This window comes from Oreochromis niloticus, linkage group LG3, assembly GCF_001858045.2.
Source record: "Oreochromis niloticus isolate F11D_XX linkage group LG3, O_niloticus_UMD_NMBU, whole genome shotgun sequence".
NCBI classification, from domain to species: domain Eukaryota; kingdom Metazoa; phylum Chordata; class Actinopteri; order Cichliformes; family Cichlidae; genus Oreochromis; species Oreochromis niloticus.
In genome coordinates, this window is record NC_031967.2 from 39,167,987 (window position 1) to 39,182,378 (window position 14,392).

General features: G+C 37.9%; 1 protein-coding gene and 1 long non-coding RNA gene across 3 annotated transcripts; one reads left to right on the forward strand and one right to left on the reverse strand.

Moving 5' to 3' along the window:
- Nucleotides 1-4,132: 4,132 nt before the first annotated feature.
- On the reverse strand, nucleotides 4,133-10,353 carry LOC112843149 (uncharacterized). The gene is made up of 3 exons (XR_003215314.1): nucleotides 10,268-10,353; nucleotides 9,201-9,325; nucleotides 4,133-4,537 (listed from the first exon to the last, which is right to left on the reverse strand). It is a non-coding gene; the product is annotated as an uncharacterized LOC112843149 (long non-coding RNA).
- On the forward strand, nucleotides 4,214-9,203 carry LOC109199395 (endonuclease domain-containing 1 protein). Of its 2 annotated transcripts, none has more exons than XM_025901028.1 (2): nucleotides 4,214-4,581; nucleotides 8,928-9,203. In XM_025901028.1, the coding sequence occupies exons 1-2, from the start codon at nucleotides 4,240-4,242 to the stop codon at nucleotides 9,045-9,047; spliced, it is 462 nt and encodes a 153-aa protein (XP_025756813.1). In that variant the 5' UTR covers nucleotides 4,214-4,239; the 3' UTR covers nucleotides 9,048-9,203. The 2 variants fall into 2 exon arrangements, with proteins under 2 accessions (XP_025756813.1, XP_025756812.1); XM_025901027.1 differs by lacking the exon at nucleotides 8,928-9,203 and adding an exon at nucleotides 5,504-7,924.
- Nucleotides 10,354-14,392: the final 4,039 nt, after the last annotated feature.

Sequence of the window (14,392 nt, forward strand, 5' to 3'; positions counted from 1 at the left end):
ATAACAACAATAATGATAATGATAATAATAATAAAGGTCCACACTGTTCACGGACCCGAGTCCCCGGAACCGTGACAGGTTTAATGAATTTAATGCTCTGATACATAATTCTGTAACTGAAGAATGCAATCGCTATTCATAAACTAAATCCTGTATTTATATTTGTTTGTGCTGATTAGCTTTAGCTTTGTCCCATGTTTGAAAGGACTAAATGTATTGCTTGATATTTTTTCTGATGCAGTGATATCACTCCCCAAAACAACACTTTAGACTCTAGATTTTCCAACTACGGTTTTCCAGAAAACCTGTGTCTAAAAGTATCTATGCTGTGGTGTGCCTCAGGGATCTGTATTAGGCCCTAATCTCTTCTCACTATATTTGCTCGCTCTTGGAGCAATTTTTGAGAAGTATAATATTGCCTTTCATTGCTATGCCGATGACATACAGATATTTTCATTATCTTCATGAATGCATGCGTGAGGTAAAAGATTGGTTTAAGAGTAATCCTCTTATCCTGAACAAAAAGAAAACTGTGTTCGATAGTAATCACACAGGGTCAACACACCTGAATAAAATGATTAGTTCATTACCATCACTGGAGAACTTTAAGAAATGTTAAGGAGGTAATTTATCCATTTAAATCAGCTGTGATGGATCAAGGACAAATCTAAAACCTGCAGGCCACCCCCGGACTACTGCAACTCTCTTTACATCGGCCTTTCCTCCTCCGTTCTCCTTAGATTGCAGTCTGTCCAGAATGCGGTGGCACACCTTTTGACAGGTAGCAGGAAATTTTCCTCCATCACTCCTGTGATCAAGTCTCGGGGCGACTGTGCGTTTGCCATAGCTGACTCAGTCTCATGGAACAGTCTTCCTGTTGCTATCCGGGCATCTGACTCTATGCCATTGTTTAAATCACGGTTAAAGACTTAATTTTTTAAATCTTGCTTTTCCATCTAGCTAATATTTGGTGTGTGTTGACACATTTCTATTTATTATGCTTTTATTAACTATTAACTACTTTTATGTATTATGATTGTCATGGTTTTTTATTTAATGCGTGCCGGGTCCTTTCCCTTTCTCTTTCTCTCTCCCATCTCCTTTTTCCCATCTTATTTTGTCAAGCACCTTGGTTTTTAGTGTGCTTTATAAATAATGTTTATTATTATTATTATTATTGAGTAAATACTGCACTCCCACCGTAAAGCCAACCACAAAAAACTCTCCATTCACTGTTTACTGAGATCACTTAGCGTCATAGCTCAGCATCAGTTATACAGTACAAGAAATTCAAAAGGGAAAAGATTCAGCGATTTCAGTTTCCAGTAAAAGTCATGATAATTTTTAAGCATTTATTTTCAGTCCAATAATATTTTCAGGAATGTGTGTTCATGTTACCCCCTGAGCCACCGTCACCTCAGGCAGATCCAAGTCTACCAGGACACAATTGATTGATAAATAAATCATTTATGAGAAGAAAAATCAGTGCCCAGATTAAAAAAATGAAACTGACAGTCAGGTAAATGAAGAACATCTCCACCAATCCAGCAACAAACAGAATGGGAAATATAATGTCCTGTGAAATATATTACAATAAAATGTTTGATACAGCTGCTTAGACTGATGTCAAATATTAGCATCCATGTAGAAGTGACTGTTTCCTGTACAAAATAATGCATAAGTTGGAGCTCCACTCACCCACAGTGTGGGGCCCACATCTGTTCCCCCGTGTGCTGTGTGGGTTCACCTAAAGCGTCCCTACACAGGTCCTATAAGGACCTGTTCCAGCTGGCTGTTGGAGAAAGGCAGGTTCTAATTTAGTAAAGAGTGGCTTTAACTCACTGAGACACAGAGAAAGTGTTAGAGAGCTCAATATTAAGATTTTCACAAATCAGTACTTCGGCATTTTGGGTGAACCTAAAACAACTTTTGTGTTAATCTGTTTGAAAAGCTTCAACATGTAAAAAGATTTTTATGTTAAATAAATCAAAAACATTTACATTAATCAATAATGCTGCTAAACTGAAGCCAAAGTCTCCACCATCACTGGCCCCAGCTGTGTCTGTGTATTTTTTCAATGACTACATGTTTTATATTTCCAAAAAAAGAAAAAAAAAGAAAATTAATAACTAAATGATTCAGAAAATATTGTCAGTTTTCCCAGAATAAGGGACTTTTCTTAACTTTGTTGGCATTTTACTCCCACTTCCACTTCCAGCCCTCACACGAAGAAGGATGACGTAACTTTATGCATCACATATAATTTTACAAATCTGAAAAGAGTTTCCATTCTAAAACACTGATAGATGCAAAACTTAGACCTCCTCCTTCAGCTCAGTTTATATTTAAGGAAGTCAGTCCAGGTCCTCACTAGCTGTCTTGGGTCTTCTGCTGTATAAACCTGTAGCAACACCAGTTGAGACTGTTTTCAGAAAACAAGTGGGGGTAAGAATTTTTTCATCTTTCATCTTTATCAATCTTTCAATATTTATTTTAGGTGATTGTAGTCAGTTTCCGTGTACAATTTATATTATTATATAAAAATACTCTGTTTGAAAGTCCTGTCTGCATGTGTGGACACATTCTGTTATGGTGGTAGGGTATTTATGTATCTGAGTTTAGGAGTTTCAGTGAATATTACTGAGCTTCAGTTTCTGTTTGGCTTTTTTGTTCTTTAAAGATTTAAAGTTTTGGATTAGTTGAACTTCGGTGTTTGACTCTAAAGCTTAATTTTCTTTATTCTTTGTCATGAAAAATTAGTGTTTTACCTCATCAAACCTGTGTGTACTATGGGTATGTAATTTTAACTCTCTATGACACCATAGTGTATGGTGTGGTCAAACCCAAACAGTGAATTGTATGGGCTTGAACACATCATACACACTTCATTTTCAGGCTGGTCTCTACATGATGGTTAGAACAGAGCTTCATACAGTTGAATAGACAAAGATTGTATCCATCAAAAGGTTATGAAGGAGCTATTTTTGCCTATTCTTTAGTGCTGGTGCAAAGATCCCATTTCAAAAGGTTATTTCAATATAGCTCAGAAAATCATTGTGGTTTTATTTTTCCACAACAATCTTGGTGACAAGGTATGAATATGATTCCTCAAGTGATTTTCTTCTCTGGTATTGTGTTGATCCAAGAAAACCTGAGCAGGTGGACTCAGGGAATCTGAAAGAGAGCTGACTGCTGACCTTGTATTGAGGAGACGTACATCTGATCACCGCAATCATAGAGAGAGTAGAAAAGCGCTATATAAAAATCAGTCCATTCACTGTCTGAACAGGGTTTCGGCATGTTACTTTTGCACTGTTTAGCATGCTCTGGCACTTTGTTATTACATGGCTTGATTAAGGTACACATTAGGCTGACATCTGGGGCCAGAGCTGAAACTGTTCTGGGCCAGCACAGGGCCAGCAGTGTGTCTGCAACTGGCCTGTGGCTGCACACCACCTTTCGTCACTCATCCAAGTGACTTCTTCAGTCTCAGTTGACTGCAGGATGTGACGAAACATTTCTCCCACAAAACGCTACGTCCAGATGAACAGAATCAACCTTTTGGAGACTGATGAGAAATGGTGCTAAAAGTAGATAAAAACACAATGAGAAAAGATGGGAGGAACTCAGAATGCCTGAAAGCCTCAGTGAATTATGTCTTTGTTGCTGTTCAGCTGACTTTGTGTTTTCCTTTAGATGCGGAAAGGCATTTTAAACTGTCACAGGAAAAACACAAAATGAGGCTTAAATATTTACAAGAATCCAACTTCACATGCATGTACACCTTTGTATTTTAATGGGGGGTTTTTTTATGTTTTTTTGTGGTTAATCCGTATTCCTCATTTTATAATGGGACTTTGTTCATCTGAAATTTTGTCCTCTTCCTTTAATCCAACTTACTTCTGACTGTATATCCCTTGCAATCACAACATGTGAACAGTGGGTGGGGTTCTGTGTTCACAGCCACAGCTCTACACCTTTTTTGACATCACACAGAGCCAAAACAAAAAAAAGTCTTGAAGCAAGCATTTTAGGGTAGTTCTAATTCTTAGTTTTTGACTCAGTGATTATTTGTGCATATACTGATCTCATTATTTGAAACTTTATCCATTTTTAATACGAACATCAACCATTTTAACCATTTGAATTTTATATATAAGACAGAAGATAAGTAAAATCCAAAATATTTGCTTTTACGTGTAATTATTTATAATTCTTTTTGGTTTCTCCTCTGACCAGATGAAGCAGGGTGAGGCGATGTCATTACTGAAGCAGCTCCTGCCCCTCGCTGCTCTCCTCCTTCTGTCCATCGTTCCCACAGATTCTCGAGTGGTGACATCAGTGGAAGACTGTAATGAGTTTTTTCTGCAGCAAATTCCACCAAACATCCCAGGAATTTTGGAGGGAGGGAACACCCTTGACCAGAACAGGTACAAAGTGATCTGCCAGACTTTGAGAAACATCAGGAGGTTTGTGACACTGTACGACACCAAGAACAGGATTCCAGTTTTTTCTGCTGCAGAGTACAGAGGTGGACCTGCAGGCAAGAGGCCCAAGATCAAATGGATGATTGAACCACAGGTATCATTATTAGTAACAGTCATCAATTTTAATACATCTTTTTAAGCTTTGATAAAATATGTTCATAATGCAGTGTTACATGATGATAATACTTACCACATTTATTACTGTGAATCTTAGTATACCACTAAAATTAAACTACCCACAGTGCTATGCTACTGCTGTTGGGACTAAAGCACTGCAGTGAACTACAAAAGTAACTTTTATGGTAACACTTTATAATAATGTCATGCTATTAAGCATAATTGAGGCATTAGTACGTAAAACATTTCCCTTTAATTAAAAAGCTCATGTATAACACGTTCATGGTAACATTTAGAGAGGCTGAATAAGTGATTAACAAAGTATTTAAATGTAGATTTATATACATAGCAATTAAGATATGAGCTTATTGTTCTAATAAAGATTGCATTAATACTTATTTCATACTGTAATTCATGGTTAATTCAATCAGTTATTAATTGTTATTTAGTACTTTGTTTGACTGCATTTAAAGTGAGGAGTATTTTTGCCACATAAAGAATTTATAAAATAAAATTAAAGTATTTCAAGTCTACATTTATAAATTACATACTACTGAAGAGTAATCCTCAGTAGTATGTACTAATATCTCACTAATGCTTAATAGTCTGAGATTATTATAAAGTATTACTACTTTAGCTTATTACTTAACATTCAGTGATCTAGATTTTGCATTTTTTTCTGATATAGGACACATCTGTATATTTCCTATGCAACCACAGTCTTGTCAATTAAAGTTTGCCTTTTTAAATGGTAGCATTAAAATATGTCAAGCTCACACCTTAAGCGGGCTGTTATGTTTAAATTATATAACTTTGATCAACCAATTAGTAAATGTACATTTAGTCCACTTTGCAGCAGCCATGCATGAGTCACTAATATATTGTTTTCACTTTTATAGCTTGAAAACATAAATGACAATGACAATATGATACCAGCAGACAAGACAATCACCTACAACCACCAGGCTGGGGACATTGATTACTACAAACAGACAGAGTTTGACAGAGGGCATTTATTTCCAAGTTTGTATAAATCTGATGAAGTTGACAAAAGATCTACCTTTACCCTGACTAACGCTGTTCCTCAAAGAAGACAATTTAACAATGGTAGGTGGAACATGATGGAGAGATGTGTTAAATGCATTCTGGATAATTACTGCATTAACAACAATGACAGAAGAGAAGGCTTTGTAGTGATTGGAGCACAGCCCGGGAACGAAAACCCACTCAACCAAAGGATAAATATTCCTTCAGTGCTGTGGTCGGCATTCTGCTGTTACAGTCACAGTAAGGAGAGCTGGCTGGCGAGTGCCCACTGGGGTGAGAACAAAGATGATGGCCCGAATCTGCAGACCAAGACCTTGGCAGAACTCCACACAGAGCTGGGAATTGAAGCATTTCCTGGAACACAATGTCCTAATGACACAAGTGTTACTGAGCTTTACTCAGAACCTGAGTCACTGTGTCACTCTAAATGCCGCCAATATTGGAACAGAAAGAAGAGTACATCTACTCCTCCTACAACCACAGCCCTTCAGATTCAACACCTTTGTCTTCTACATCTAACTCACCGATCCCTCCCAGCACCACATCTTTCTCATCACCTGGAACATCTGCCCCACTTTCCCCCACAGTTCCAAATTACAGTACCACATCTGGTAAGCCAACAACTGGCCCTCTGGGTACTACAACCAGTGTCTACTGCTGCAACTGTCTAGATTTCTAGCACATTTTTCAAAAAGTTTCGAGTAAATGAGAGTGATGAGATTCCTCATAAGGCTGGTGTCTTGGAGTATATCAGAAGCATTATTGTGAAATGGAAGGGCATCATCAGTTTTTCTCAGGTTTATTGATCATTTCATGCTGTTTTTCTTACCAGAGTCTCTCTAAACATTGTTCTCTAACAGACAGGTACCATAGACCACATCACAATCTAAATATTGTTGATGCTTCATAAACGAAGCTTGCAATCCCAACTTTTGGCTGAATAAACAACATCAACATTAAAATTTTCCTAAAACAAGTAGAGAAGTTAAAAATAAAAGAAGTTGGATTATATCTTTCTAGCAAAGATATATATAAAGCATTTATTATGCATAAAGGGAAATTTAGCATGGTTTTAACATAAGCAGTTATATTACATTTTTATCATAAATGTCTAATTTAAACCACATATTTATTAACCATTCATGCCTGAGATGATAATGAAGTAAAAGGTACAGATGTGATTTAATGAAATAATAATGTTTTTGTTTCAGGGTTTTTATAAAGTATTTCTTAAGTTGTGGTTCCTGCTTTGTAATCTCCATGTTTATTTTTTCTTGCGTTTATAATGATCATATTTTACTAGTTTCTATAGTTTTGCTTTTGGTACTTTGCCTGTCTCATGTGCTTTGATTTTATGCCTTTATTTGCCCTCCTGAGTGCCGGATTGATTCTTGTGCTTTATCAGATTTACTTTCTTTGTTTTTGTCTTGTTGACATTTATTCTTCCTGCATTTTGGGTATTTTATCTGCCAGCGCTGTTATTTTACTTTTACTTAAGAGTCAGAGTTCAGCCATCATTGTGATTATTACACTGTACTCATGTACAGTGTAATACAGTGTACTCATACTCAAAGTAAATGATGTGACCAACAGTAACTGCTTTGAGATCATCTCCCTCAAATATTGAAATACAACTTTACATTTTATTTGAAAATGTCAGAAATTTATCAAATAGCAAAAGCAAAGAAGATTTGAGACGAGATTTACACACACTGATGTGCTGGTTTACAGAAGAATGTTTAATGATGTGTTCAACAACAGCTACAGAGATAAGATAATTATTTAATTGAGCTGTATTTAAGTATTGAGCTGTAGTACCAGCCAGTGATTGACTGGAGGCTATCCCAGCTGTCAAAGGGTGAGAGGAGCTATGGACAAATTACCAGAACTGTTGAGAGACAGATCTGAGAATAACCATATAACCCAACACATCATTGAACTGTGGGTGGAAGCTGGAGTACCTGGAGAGAACCCACACCAGCACTGGGAGAAGATACAATCTCCACACTGAAGACCAGGAAACTGATGGATTCACACCCAGGACCGTCTTCCTGTGAGGCCGTGGTGGTAATCACCGTATCATCATGCAGCCCATGTTGAACTGTTGTTGTTGAAATGTTATTGTGGTTCTAATAAATGACAACTGGAGCATCAAAGAGTGCATTTTGTGTTTTCTGTAGGAAAATACACTTCAGCATTTCAAAAAGGCATCATTTTAAATCTGGGTAAAGTATTTTTATAGGAAATCAAAAAGGATCAAACTGTTATAGAGGATAAACGTGTGAATGACTATTAAGTTACATAGATGCTGCCTTGATTTGCAGCCCAATGTCTGTTCAAAACTAACTTTTCAGGAATAATTTAAAATAACTTCCAGTGTACGATGAAGCCCTCTGTCTGTAACTCAGGGTATCACAGCATGTTTACATTGTTGACAGGTGACAAAAAAGTTTTTCTTTTAGGTAATCAACATTATTGTTACCCTGTAACTCAGGATAACAATAAAAATGACATTACTATTAATAATAATTATGATGATGATAATAATAATAATAAAAATAATAATAATAATAGTGGGGATAGGTTAATTGGAAAATCCAAATTGCCACTAGGTGCGAATGTGCGAGTGAATGTGAGTGTGAATGGTTGTCTGTCCCTGTGTGTTGACCCTGCAACAGACTGGCGACCTGTCCAGGGCGTACCCCGCCTCTCGCCCTATGACAGCTGGGATAGGCTCCAGCGCCCCCCGCGACCCTGAAAAGGATAAGCGGCAGTGAATGGATGGATAATAATAATAATAATAATCCCAAAATGACAGATTCAACTTTGTGTTCTATAAAAGTTTCACTACAGTGAGATGTATTCAATTTAGAATTTGAGTCAGTCAGATTTGAACTTCAAGGTAATATTGCCTATTTATAATCAATAAATTGCTAATATCCAAGTAAGGTTATTGCTCATGTAACCTCTGTGTCCTCAGTGGCAGTGAGTCATGTCAGTTTATCTCGATTCACAGGTTTTTGAAGCTTTGTATTTTTTAGTTTTCATGTCATGGTTCGTGGGAGCAGCAGAGGGGTTTTCAATTTTGTCATCAGGATGGCACCCTGGCTACTCTCGGAGCCGCCTCTGTCGCACCTGAGCCCCATCTGCTGTCAATTACACGAGGCCTATTTAAGCCAGGGCTGCCTACTACTCATCGCCAGTTCATTCAGTCACTTACTGTGGTAACTAGACGAAGCCTAGTCTTCATATTTAACTCTGCTCCCTTGTGCACAGGTGTCCATACAATCCCGCCCTGGACTCATCGCCTGTTGTTCAGAGGAAGTGTTCACCTCCTTGTTCCACCTCTGTCGTCAGCTCTCATTAAGGGAATCATCATCCAGTTGCTTCACCTGACTGTCCTCCTTCAAGCCCCGACTCTCTTGGCAACTCAGGGAACCATTCCTCCCTTTGCACTGCCCCTTTCTGGAATTCTCCCACAGAAAGCCTCCCCGAAGCTAGCCTGACCCTGTAAGCCCACAATGCCTTTGTCAGATTCTCCTTACTCACCCAGTCCTTCACCTGCCAGTAACTGCTTCTCCCTCTGTTGCAGAGCTCCTGTGGTTCCTATTGCAGCCTCTCAGGACAGCCTTGCTTATAGCTGTTCCGGGGGGCGGTCCTAGCCTGTTTGGTGCCTCCTCCCCCGACACACACAAGCCACATACACACACACATGAAACATATAATTATATATCATTATGTTATGTTATTGTGAAAGCTGTTGTCGGAACCATACTGAGTTTAACCAGACAAATATTTTATATAGTGAGAGAGAGAGAGAGTGTGCAAATAGCTAACAGTCATTATAATTCATCATACATTGAGAATAGCAGACAAATCAGCAATAAACCTCCTCCAATTATTGGCTAACTAATATTGTGCTGAACACAGTCCAAAAGATTCAATAAGCCACATCAGTGTCTATGTGATCCACACAGATATGTGGTCACAATTGTGAGTTAAGTGTCGTGATATATGGAGATTATTATGCATGTTTTATTTTGCTGGTTTATTGGTGTAATTTAAATCCACAATGTCATGTAAGTTCCCTGTTGCCAGGAGAGTGTATAACCCCTTGGACAGTAGGGGGCAGCAGCGTGCTTTGGGAACTGAGTCGGGTGCATAGCTGCCGTAAATTTATCCATTCTGGGAAGACTGACCAGGCAAACGGCTGCGTGTCTCCTGTGTTCACTTTCTCTCCTGTTTTACAGGCCAGTAATGTGGTCAAAAACATAAAGAAATACACAACTGGATACTTACGCGATGTGAGCTACTTTAGCTCTGTAGGTAGTGGTAGTAAATTCGGGCCAGTACCAGTACCAGATACCAATACCGATACAATACTTATAAATACAATACAATAAATAAGGGGGATGCCTCATTGAATTGCTAAATCGCAATTAATTTTCATGACCTTAAGTGTTTTTTGTGATGTTTCCTTTGGTATTATTACATACATAAACCCAGGACATAATTAGGAGAAGTAATTTATTTATAATAAATAAAAAATGTTTTATTATTGTGGCGGCTCTTGGTCTGTGATGCCGCTGCAGGTGGAACGGGTTAGTTGGACTCACCTTCACTGCATCTACAATGATGCGTCACCAGGGGTCCGTTCTTCGTACCTCGCTTACTACATCCAAGATCAAATGAAACATCCAAGATCAAATCATCGCGCTAACTCTGAGCTCGCTAATCCGGTTCTCCGAACACACCTGGGGTCCATTCTTCGTACCTCGCTAAGTAAGTTAGCTGGATTTGAATGTTGACGATTTCGCGTGATCTTGGATCGTTCGGTTCTCCGAAGCTCATCTGGGACTTGCTGTCATAGCAACAGATCCGTAAGCGTAAACCTGCTCGGGAGCAGGTTTACTTTATGTAAACAGGATTAGATCTCGGCCACTCAGGTATGTCCGCTGCAGTTATATGAAAGCAAGAGCGATATTTCGCCACTGTTTTACCATAAATAAATATTATCAATGTAACTAAAGATAATGCAGCATTTGATTCTTTTATTGATTTCATACAGATACATACAGGTCATTTCCGAAAAAAAGGGAAATGTACTATTAATCATTCTATTACATGTAGTAGATCATGTCAGATGTAATTCATATTTTAGAGTAGTAATAGTAAATTACTACGTGCAATCAAGATGAGAGACCACGACTATAAAAGCGAAGGTGGATTTGGGAAGTCTGTCGCAGCCATGTCCTGTCCGTTTGTACGCGAGCAAGGAAGGTGCAAGATTGATAAGGAGAGTTTACAGAATTTAGCGTATATTGCGGGATAGACAGGATCCTTTAGCTCAGCGCGACGGTGTGCTCATAGAGAGATATCGATTCTCCTGTGAGGGTATTATTTACTTAACACTCTCTCTCTCTCTCTCTCTCGCTCTCTCTCTCTCTCTCGCTTTTATAGTCGTGGTCTCTCATCTTGATTGCACGTAGTAATTTACTATTACTACCAAAATATGAATTACATCTGACATGATCTACTACATGTAATAGAATGATTAATAGTACATTTCCCTTTTTTTCGGAAATGACCTGTATGTATCTGTATGAAATCAATAAAAGAATCAAATGCTGCATTATATTTAGTTACATTGATAATCTTTATTTATGGTAAAACACTGGCGAAATATCGCTCTTGCTTTCATATAACTGCAGCGGACATACCTGAGTGGCCGCGATCTAATCCTGTTTACATAAAGTAAACCTGCTCCCCAGCAGGTTTACGCTTACGGATCTGTTGCTATGACAGCAAGTCCCAGATGAGCTTCGAAGAACCGAACGATCCAAGATCACGCGAAATCGTCAACATTCAAATCCGGCTAACTTACTTAGCGAGGTACGAAGAACAGGCCCCTGCTCCCGCTACAATATGTAAACAACTTAACAACCCCCAAAGTGTCTAAGTCATGTGACGTGTCAGTGCAACACTGAAACATAAGAGTGGGGGAGAGGGAGCAAAGTGTGCCTGTCAATATCAGCCAGGATATATCCGATTTTATTATTTTAAAAGAAAAGAACAAAATAAGGTTTGCAATAAACTAAAACATGACAATAAAAGGTTACTTACGACCAACAATGTACCTTTAATGGTGCAACCTGCCCGCAATGTAACAATCACCTGGTAACTCGCTCTCACCAGAAGATAACAGGTGCTCCTTGTTTAAAAACCCACTCCAGATAAATATTATTTATTACATGCAACTGTTTCCCTAAGAAAATGGTTGGTACCACTGCAATCGTGTTATCTTAAACACAGCAAACCAACTCACTGAAAACACCCACTGCAAGGCCTAATTTTCTATAAGGTGTGAGCCCTTCTCAGGGATTGCACACTGTCGACTAATATGGCCCATCTGGCCCAGTGAACATAAAGAGCAAACCCAAATGCAAAAAAATAAATACAAATAAATAAATAAATCTCTTTTAAAACGTGACCCTTACACCAAAGCAGACTGGGGAGAACGAGCAACAAAAGCAGAAAAGGAAAAACAGTGACACAATCACATGTGCAGCCCGTCTTCCAGCTTCCACAGTGACTCTACAGAGTTGTGCATTAAATGAAGCACAGAAATAAAAAAAATTGCATCAAGGATTCCTAAAAATATTCGAGTTACTCAATGAATCGTTGCAGTCCTAATTAGATCTCATTTTTTTTGTCTGTTTGAGGTGAACATGCAAAGAGACACAAAAACAACACAAAAAAACAAGATGACAGGAAAGGAAACTGAATGAAGGCCTTGCATTTCACAGTCATAATGTTTCTGAGAACCACGAAAAGCAGAACATGCAAACAAAAATAAAGTAACTTACTGTGAAAACAGACTGCTGTATCACAAACCACATTAGTGTGACAACACAACAATTTCCTTAGTGATTAATAAAGTATTCTCATTGTAATTATGAACTCCATTACCGTGAATCTCTTTCTTTACTTTCTTTTAAGCTTAACTAAAATCATAACAGACACGACACTGGTTGTCCTAACCTTATTCCAAGAAGAGTTAAATATGAAATGCAGAATAAAAGTTTAGTAGAATCTCATTTTCTAAAGATTGTGGCAGACTGGAATTGAATTTTACTCTATCTCAGGCCACTTGGGCTAAAGTTGTGTTGCTGTTACATAAAAGATCAACATACAAAAAGACTGGTAACACAAAAACAACATCAGACAGCAAGATGACGGGTACAGAAACTGAATGAAGTCCTTGCATTTCACAGTAAAAGTATTTCCGAGAACAACCAAGAAAAGCAGAACATGCAGACTAAAATAAAGTAGCTAACTGTGAGAACAAAACTGCTGTATCATCACAGTCAAACAAAACACATTAGTATGACAATACATCTCGAATTGTTAACATAAAGAAGAAAGACAAATGAATGTAAAATCTTTTGTCCCATCGTTATTCCCAAAAGACTCTTATGCACACACAGCAATGTCTTTTTTGCAGCGTTCCCTTTACAGTGGAAACAGACTTGCTTACTATGAACATTATTAAGTTAGAGTTTCTTCAATTTTCTCAGAGTTCTTTTATTGTGAAGGAAATTGTACTCACTGACACGCTGACTTTCTTCTCAGTTTCTCTGTAGGAGGGATCTGCACTCTTATGGGTTATGATGCATCTCTTCCATTGTTCATTCCTTTTTTTCTTTTTAAAAACACAGTGTGTTCCAACAATCCCCCTCTCTGCAGACAGACAGATTTGTTGTAATCAAGAAAGTTTGGGGCAACTATAGCAATTGGTGACCCAAACTTTTAAGTGTTGATCAACATCCATTTCTGAAGAACAGCATTACATTACCCACTTACCCACTTCCTGTTCTGTGAAAAAGGATTTTTGTGTAATCTTAAAATTTAAGTTATATTTCAGTTTTGGGTAACCTTACCTTTTTTTCTTAACATTTTAAATTTCCGCACTTCCCTAATATACACCCTTTGACAAACTGCTGAGTAAATACTGACTTTGTCTTTGAGCCTAGTTTATAATTAGGGAGGGTGATTCTGCACCACCCCAACTAACTGCTTTGTTTATTTCATTCATCTCCACATTAGGCTTCTTAGTGGATACTAATTTACTGATAAACACACTGTCAAAAAGCAGGAATGAACTCAAGTGCAGAACATAGTTTAAAAAAGTTGAAAAGTTTGTTTACAAACACACCAGGTGCTATATACAAAATGTGCAAGGGGAAAAAGTCCAGGGAATCCAAGAATGGGGGAGGGCAAGAACAACCCTGTGGGTCACAAACACAAAAATGTTTTCTTCAGTCACACACGCCACTCGAACACACTCGCGTTTGCACTCTTGGAGGGGAAGCCAACATTTTCATAAATTGCTAATCATGCATAAAAAATAAGCATGATAATAATGATCTTTGTGATTTTTGTTATTCTGAAATAATACATGCTAATTTTTAAACCATAAATAATTACCTATGACATACCTGAGATATTGTTCTTTCTGTCTTCCTCTTTTCTTTCTTTTTTATTACAAAGTTCTTATTACTTCATGTTGGAGCTTGCTAAATAGGTGGCTTAATGCAGGATTCCTGTTAGCTTCTTGTGATAATTAGTTTTTAATGGTGATTGCAGGACCAGATGCTGCTGTTATGGATGATATCATCTTGGTAACAGTTCTGCCGCTTTGCTCTGTGCCATGTTGATAGATACATTGATAGAAACGCTGG